General features: G+C 46.0%; 1 protein-coding gene across 4 annotated transcripts; it reads right to left on the reverse strand.

Moving 5' to 3' along the window:
• Positions 1-305: 305 nt before the first annotated feature.
• Positions 306-8,426, reverse strand: LOC114017438 (uncharacterized). 4 transcript variants are annotated; one of them, XR_003562500.2, is made up of 4 exons: positions 8,203-8,426; positions 4,024-4,708; positions 3,879-3,926; positions 306-2,573 (listed from the first exon to the last, which is right to left on the reverse strand). XR_003562500.2 is itself a non-coding variant. In XM_055701661.1 (4 exons), exons 1-4 carry the CDS (start codon positions 8,363-8,365, stop codon positions 3,767-3,769), a joined length of 390 nt encoding a protein of 129 aa, XP_055557636.1. In that variant the 5' UTR covers positions 8,366-8,425; the 3' UTR covers positions 306-3,766. The 4 variants fall into 4 exon arrangements, 2 of the variants coding, with proteins under 2 accessions (XP_055557636.1, XP_055557637.1); XM_055701661.1 differs by having other exon boundaries at positions 306-3,806; positions 4,570-4,708; positions 8,203-8,425; XM_055701662.1 differs by having other exon boundaries at positions 4,570-4,708; positions 8,203-8,423.
• Between the last annotated feature and the right edge of the window lie 157 nt (positions 8,427-8,583).

Below are 8,583 nucleotides of genomic sequence, written 5' to 3' on the forward strand. Positions count from 1 at the left end.
AGGCCCCTTCCAAGTGGAAATATTCTGTTCTAATACAGAATAAGAATAGTTATTTTCTGGTTTAATTACTGTCAACGGTGAAAGACTCTTCTTAGAACTTTCCCAGGTCTGTTCCACCCAGTGTCCAGATCTGCACACAGACAACATATCCAACATCACTCACCTAAGAAACACTGGGAAGTGCAGTGGCTTTAGCATCCTCTGCCACAGCCATGTGACTGAACGAACAATATGCAGCTTCTAGAACCCTGTAATTCTGAGAAACGTTATCCCTCACATTACACATAACTACAGGTCTTCTGTGGTATGCTTACTATAGATTCTTTATTTCTCAAACAAAGAAGCAAAATACAAGGTGTTAAGTGTCACAGAAAATTAACACAACTCACAGCACTTGCTTCGTGCTTGAGTGATTTTGTGCATCACAGGTTTTATGTTCTCACTCACATTGTATCTTGTAGCCTTGGAGGCTGAAGTCCAGAGCCCACTGTGCTGCAAACTCACTATTTGTTGTAAAAATGCCATCTACAAATGTCATCTTCCCTTCTCGTGTAAACGATGAAAGAGCCACATAAATTCTTTCAAATGCTGCACTTGAAATCCTCAGAACATGCTACCTGGGCTTACAGTAACAGAATAAAGTAGGTAAGAAAATTCTGCATTTGTGATGGGAAGAAGAAAGAGAAGAATGAAACCAAGGCAGACAGAAAAGGTTACTTCTTGTTCCTTTCCTGTGGGAGGAAGCAGAGAGCTCTAACAAAGAATGAACTGAAAGTAGCAGGAGGAAAGAGTTTAAGGAATGAGCTAAAAGAGGCTAAAGGAACCTGAAATTGAGGATAAGGGATTAAGTAAAACTTTGAACCTTCCCATTTTAAACTAGGAAGATGGCAAAATGAGAGTGAGAGGAAAGGCAGTGAACTGGCAGAATTCAGACCGTTTATGGGAGTTTGCTAACACCAGTGCAGCAGGTGAAAGAGACTCCAGGAGTATGTAAAGGCTGAGGACTTTCAGGATAGAGCTTGTAATGGAAGAGAAGGGGAAAATGAATCAAGGGTAGAGGACAACAGAGCATGAACAGAATTAGCCAGTGGAGGAAAGCAAGTGATGAATGTGAGCAGAAGAGAAAATACCAGAAATTGAAAGAAGAGAGAAAAGCTGGCAGGGTGGACCCGGTGACAGCAACACTGAAAAGCTGAACACAGCACTGCTCTGAAGAGGAAGAGAGGAAAGGAAGCAGGGTAGGTGAAGAGGCAGCAATGGAAAAGCATTCTTCCCCCTCAGCCTGACCCAATTCAAACAACATGATCCATCGGGAGTTTTGACCTTGAGAAATGTCAAATAAAGGCATCAAAGTCTCTGAAGGACTCAGGACATAGAGAGGCCATGAAGATGCCAGGGACAGATGCATTTTTTACAGAGGGCATTTCAGAAACAGCAGCAGAAGGCAAGGCGATGTTAAAATTAGCTACATGACCTGGTGAGTAAGCAGAAAAGACGGAAGGAAACATTGATCGAACGAAGGGGGAGGGAAGGAATTAGCAGCTCTTATAATAGGGATGCAGGATTTAGATTTATACTTTCAACATGAAAGCAAAAACAAGGCACAGAAAGGAACTAGCAAAGGTAATGTGAACCATTAACAGATAAGGGTAACAAGATGGAGAATTAGCATCAGGAAGACAGGAGGAATAAAAAAATATGAATCGCACCTAAATGAGAACCCTCCCTCAAAGCATCTGAAAAATGCTGGGCAGATAATTTTCACACCAGGACCCCAAAGTGCTGGACTGTACCAGGCTACCCTGGAAGAAAAGAGCATGATTGCAAAGCATAAAAATGAAGACAAGAACATCTTCCATGTGGTTGCCACACTCCCTGCTAGGTTATGGACAGCAGTAGCCTGAGTTCTACATTAGTCCTTCGGACAGGTTAGAAAGACAAGCCCGGAGTGCCGTTCTCCACAGTACAATGTCACCTCAAGCAGAGCTGAGAGATGGGACAAAGGTGAGAAAAGCCTGTTGTGCTTCAATTCCATTTCTAAGTGGTGTTTGCTTTACTGTAGTGCTCTGAGACTGGCAGAGGGAGTCCTGTCCTCTTGGGAAGAGCTCCATTCTGCATCTTACTTAGAATTGGTCTTGTCATCCAACAAGGACCCCTTTCCCATGGGGTGAGAACATGCTCCATTCCTGCAGTCATTCTCACTGCAATAGACTGGACTGGGACTGCACTGCTCACCAACTCCTGCAACTGCAAGCAGCACAGCTGCTCTGCACTGATGGGAGATAATTAAAACCTTCCTTGGTATTGCTTTCTCCCCTCAGAACGGAAAGTGCCTCCCTCTCCATTATGAAACCCATTCCCAGCCCAGAACAAAGGGTAGAAGCTTCTGGCAAGCACAGATCTCACCACAAGAAAGCAGGGGCCAGCACAATTTCTATTGTTTCCTTCCTTGCCATCTTTGTGTGGGGCCTCAAAGTGATGACATCGTGGCTCAGATGCTATAAACAAGGCCAAGTTCATTGACCAGAGACTCCCTGAAGACTGGCTAGATGTCTGTGTTAGGTTATGAGTTCCTGCAAGCAGAGAAAACAGCAGGGTGAAGCTGAGAGAATGGGAAGTTGCAGAACTGGGTGTCGGGACACTGGAGAGATACATTCCCTTTGCTAGTCCTGTTCATCTGAGCTTCCTAGGAAGAAATTGGTGATGTGATTCTGATTTTAACATCATGTGGATGGGGAATTCTAATTGGGGAAAGCAGCACTATGTCTGCTGGCAAACATGGCAATTTCATTGAAACATCAGGAAATTGGTAAGAAATAATGTCACCTGCCAGCAGAACGCAGAAGGCATCACATACCTGGGACCCTGACAAAATTTACTCATGGTCTAAATACAGATTGGACATTATTTTCTGAAAGTCCTGTTGTGGTTCCATACTGGTTAATTTTACAACCATTTTAAAACTGAAGAGACCCTGTGCCTTCAATCCCTGAATATAGCGGAGACCTCAAACCAGAACTCAACTTGTAACCAGAATGGGTTTGAAATGCTGATCCCAGAACACAGATGTTATGCCAGTAATCATTATACTAATAAAATATACATATGTAGTACTAATCCTTTTTTGCAGTTGGACTAGATTATTGTTGTAGGTCCCTTCCAACTGAGCTATTCTACTCTATTCTAATTATATTGTCCCTTTTATATACTCTTCCAAATACCTTTTGGCATAGCTATTTTATCAGAGAATGAACTCATATTCTATTGGTCATGTAATGCAATCAATTACGCCTTCAATTCCTGCTTTCCAGCACACAGCTGCCAATCTGTAACCATGAACTGCTCTGTGGGACTCTCCTAGAAACAACCCTGCTGGCTTACAATCATCCATTATAAAATACAGCAACAGTTTAAGTCAAAAGTGGATGAATTACTGCTCAGTATTTAATCATGTACTTCTTCAAGTAATACTGACAAATGCCTTACAGAAATCCCTTCTCGATCTCTGATGTACTAAAATTCCTTTTTTCTTTTTTTCCTTATGCTTTCCCCCTTGGAGGTATGAAGTTTGGTCTTATCCCCATTTTACAGACAGGCAATTGAGACAGATTTGAGGAGGAAACCATATAAGAGCCAGATTTTTGAAGGCTTTCAAGTCACCAAAGAAATCATGAAACAGCCAATTTTTGCATTTGGAGAGAAGAAAAAGACAGGGTCTTTATCTCTAAAATACAAAGGGAGCTCTGAGAGACTTGAGTCTTCTGGTTTAAGCAGCTGGGGGAGCAGCACCTCCATACAACAGGCCCCTAAACACAGGCAGAAATGTTACTTTTGAAACTTCCCTCAGTGGAAGTTAAAGGTTCCTATCTTGCTCGTACCTCTTGAAAAAAATCCACACTGGACAATGACTCAGATTGGAGTGTAACCTGTTCAAAGAGAAAAGGCAAACAGACAGTGTGACAAGGCCTTTGAAGTACTTTGAAGTACTAACACACGTGTGCAATACAGCATAAAGGGACATACCAGTTTATCAGAAGTATCATGGGTGCTTTACCCCAGTCCATGTTTATTCACAAAATGTAGAGAATCACTGAATGTAAATGCAACAGATACACTTGGTAACGTGTTAATTAAAATGGGGAAAGTGGCAGGTAGTACAGGAGCTCTGTGGCGAGTAAGGAGATGAAGAGTGCCTCCCGCCACACAAATGAAAGGCAGAGTGGGGGTTGGTATCACTTGATGTGAAGTGTATGAGCATCCTCCTGCAAGGAGAAGACTTCAATACTTTTTTTTAAAAGCTCTGGTAGTTTTTCAGAAAGAGTTGGTCATAGCAGTGCCTAAGGTCAAGCTCTTGTCCTTTAACATGGAATGGGCAACATCATTTAATGAAGTTCTGAATTATTAACAAGGAGATTTTAAAAGACCCCAACATTACATGGGAATAAAACAGGGAAGCAAACCTCCCAGGATATCAACATATCTCCACTGATGGTATTCCAGACGTATAATTATCTTACTTAGAAATGTATATTGGTTGTATAGTTAATGACAAACATCACTTCCTCTTACAATGTGTGGTCAACCCTTCCACTATTTTGCCCAGGGCTGATACTGTATGAAGTGTCCAACAATTTCACAAGACACGTCATTTTCATCCCACAAGTATCAGTGCACTGGCAATTCCCCAAGATCCTTTGGTCCATGATCTCTGCAAAACAAAAACAAAAGAAAAACATTCTTTGTCCTCACATCTCCCCAGCTGGTTCTTTTCACCCTCCCTGTTGATTCACAAATCAAAGTCCATTGTAGTACTGGTGCAAATATTATTATCCAGGCTAGTATTTAAGCCATATCCTTACCTCAGTTCCCTCTTCTCTACCGTACAGTCTCTACAAGGCAATAAAACAAACTACTTCTTTTATCTTTTAAAAGTCCTCACAACTGTTTCCTGCACTTTGTAACTTCTGTGACAAGACACAGGATGCTTGTTTCTTCTCTCCACTTCCAACATCACTGCCATTAGTATCCAAGGATATCTTCTAAACTTCATTTCCATCACTTTTTTGGAAGAAGACATTCCACTGAACACCAAAGAATAAGAAAATCACAATATCTTCTTTCACCGTGATGGATTTTTTTTGGAGATGTATACGTTCCTAACAATGACTAGGAAGTTGGTTCATGTGATTGCATTCTAAGTGTTTAAAGTCAGGTTGGACAGTGCTTTAAGCAACCGGGTCTAGTGGAAGGTGTCCCTGCCCATGGATTGGGGGTTGGAACTAGATGGTCCCTTCCAACCCAAACCATTCTGTGATTCTGTGGTTGTACTTGCTTTGTTAATCACAGCCTGTTTGATGACACAGATGTACTTTTATCAAGTAATTAGGTTGTAGACTCAAGACTTTTTTGTGCTTCTTGGACTGATAACTTACATTGTTTATCTCTACATTTTGCTGCACTGGCCTTAGCCTGACAAGGCCGTGCCCTGTCACTGAGACCTCACTGTGGTATTACATTACAATAAAATGATTGAGATCTGAGACTCATACTATATGTTCTCCTGGATCCAATTCTTACCACGTTGTCCTAGACTGGCAGATGAATCTGGCCTCTGTTCTTGCAGCGATTGGGAGCAACGGGACAATATCAGTAATATTTTGGTCAGCAGTTTTTAACACAGTCCTACTGTTTAGCACACCACAGATCTGTAACCTTCTTCTCATTTCTAGAACCAGGTGCAAGCTGATACAGAGCCTGTGCTGCAACTGATAACCTTGAGCATACACCCAAGTGGCTAAGAAAGCAGAACAGGTAAGGGAAAATGATTGAAGTAGATCAGAAGCACAGATTTTGTGTTACTGAGTCAGCCAATGGAAAGACCCAGACTTCTTTGGCCCACCTTGAATTGAAGCTAGAGTCTTGATACTGTGGATACAGAGCACCCTTCTGTGGGAACAATACCTCCCATTTTATGTCTTCTCTCATTTAGTGGTACTGGCATCTCACCTTCCATGCTGGGTAGCCTGGCTGTTCTCTCTCTGAAGCACTCCCTGTTATTCATTTGGGGTTCTCTGACGTCAGCTCTGAGGTCAGGCAGGCAGGGCCACGCCTGTCCCTTGCCCGATCCCAAAGACAAAAGACTATAGATAGCTGCTGCAGCAAATGCTTTTCATTATGTACTCCCCTCTACTCAGACCGCCTGCCCAGTTGGGGGTGGGAGCAGCATGGGGCCCCTAGATGCCTGTGCTGCTCTGCTATGTGTTTTCTGTTATTTGGGGTGAGTTGTGCATTCCTCACAAGCTTTGAATGTTGTGCAGAGCCCCAGGGGAATCCTCAGAGGAGTGGGAGGAGAGACCAGGCAGGGGAAGGTTGCCCATGCACACCAGGGAAGAGGCATCTCCTCCCCCATGTCAGCCTGTGAAGATGTCCAAACCAGAGGGAAGTGCCAGGTCTATGACAGCATACCCGCTGCACACCGCATCCATCCCCTCTCAGAAATGGATTTAAAAGCTTTCTACTTCCCACTAGCAGAACTTTCTTAGCTAGCCTTAGTCTGGCAAAACAGACCAAGAAGTGATAAATCTGTCTACTTGCACACTTGGGAGTCAGTGCCTGAAAGGCAAATGAAAAATTTTAGATTAAGACTAATTGTGACTCAAGAAGAAATGGATACAAATTGGCCATTAATATATGCAACAAGAAATCCTGGCCATTAATACATGCAACAAGAAATCTGGAGGAGATTTCTAGCTATTGCAGCAATCAGGCTCCAAAACATCATTCCAAGGACATAGAAGCAAAAATCCCATCTGCTTCTAAACCAGAGCCTGATAAAATTGTGATTACAGGATTTTGTATCTGTGACAGCTAGGGATCGGACACACAGGCCCAAGAATGGCTGCATACCATGTTCTCATCCTTTACCAAGGAAATCTGATACAGAGACTGCCTTCCTGGAGCACACATGTGGTGTCTTGTACTAAGGACAGGAAACTAACCTCCCCCCACCCCACCCCCAACTGTTCTGGTCTCTGTTCTAGTGTTAAACCAAGATGTCCAGCTCATGTTTCAGTGTCTGCTCACAGAGTCTGCACAGAAGATTGTTATGTATATAGAAATGTAGGACTGGAAAGGACTTCCTGGGATGGCTGGATGCAGTGAGTTCAGTGGCCACTCCTCAACTTGCTGCCATGTGTTTCGTTCCATCATAATCCTCAGGATGCTAGTGTAACTGGAAATCCTGCAGGATCTGAAGTGCCGGCAAGATGGGCTAGCATGCCCTGTAAGTCTTAACCTGTAACTAAATCAAAACATCATTTCCAGATCCCAGAAATGTGACAAGATGGACAAACGATGAACTAGGAAAAGGGAAACCTGGAGGTTTCCCCTAGCTAGGAAAAGGGCACCTGGAGGAAAAGGAAGCCTTGATCTCTGCAGAAACTGTGCACACATCGAGAACACAAATAGAACTATAGGAGCTACCATAGTGTAATGTGTCCTGCACTATAACTGCAGCAGGTAGGACTGCCTACCTCAGGCATGCCAGGAGTCACCTAAAAGGCAACATGAATCAAGTACACCTCAGAGAAAAAAAAATCATGTGACTGTTGATAAAATGCTAGCACTGGGCTGAGGATTGAATTTTATGGGTCCCAGTTAGAAATACGCATACTGACCATTCTCCATAAAAGTGGCATTCTGAGACTAACTTATTGAATGCACAATATACTAATTTGTGGCTTACAAGATGCATAGAGACACCGAATAGGGCAGTAACCGTAGTACTCGTGACTCATCTTACATAGCTCAGGCTGCTATGGCTCCTCTACAACTGCTAATACAAAGCCTAAAGAGAAATAGCATGAAACCACTTCCAAGCACAGACACCCTCATGGCCCTGCCTGTCTGGCCGCGGCACTTACAGCTTGTCCACCCTCGAGAAGCCGTGTCCCCAACAGCCACCCAGCGCCAGCCCCGCTCCAGCTGGCCGCACAGGGAGCGGAGCATGTGCACAACGCCTGGGGGTGCCGCTGCGCCGGGCTCTGCCCTCCGCCCCGGGAGCCCCGCGCCTTCCCCCCAGGAGGCCCGCACTCTGCCCCGGAGAGCCCCACACGTTGTCCCCAGGAGCTCCGCATCCTGACCCTGGCGCCCCGCACCCTGTCCCGGGGAGCTCCGCCCTTCTCCCCCCGCCCCTCCGCTTACCGCGCAGAGGCTGCCCGTTGCCGTGGCGACGTGCCCTGGGACCCCTCGCGCTCGCGGGTCCGCCGGGAGGGGGACGGCCAGGCCGGGCCGGGCCGCCGGGGCCCGGGATCCCACGCGCGGGCGGCCGGTCCAGGCCAGTCGCCCCGCGGAGCGGAACCGGCATTCGGAGGCGGGGCGGGGACGGGCGGCGGGCGGAGCGCGGCGGGCCCGCCAGGGGGCGCGCGCCACCGGCAGCTCCCCGCCCCCGACGCCCCGCGGGCGGGCGCCGCGTCACCGGCTGCGCCCGAGCGTCAGAGCGCGGCGCCGCGCGTACGATGGGCCGCGGGCGGCCGGGCGGCCCGTGCCCCGCTGCCGTGAGTGATCCCCGGGCGGGCCCCTCCG

Source organism: Falco cherrug, chromosome 2 (genome assembly GCF_023634085.1).
Source record: "Falco cherrug isolate bFalChe1 chromosome 2, bFalChe1.pri, whole genome shotgun sequence".
Taxonomy (NCBI): domain Eukaryota; kingdom Metazoa; phylum Chordata; class Aves; order Falconiformes; family Falconidae; genus Falco; species Falco cherrug.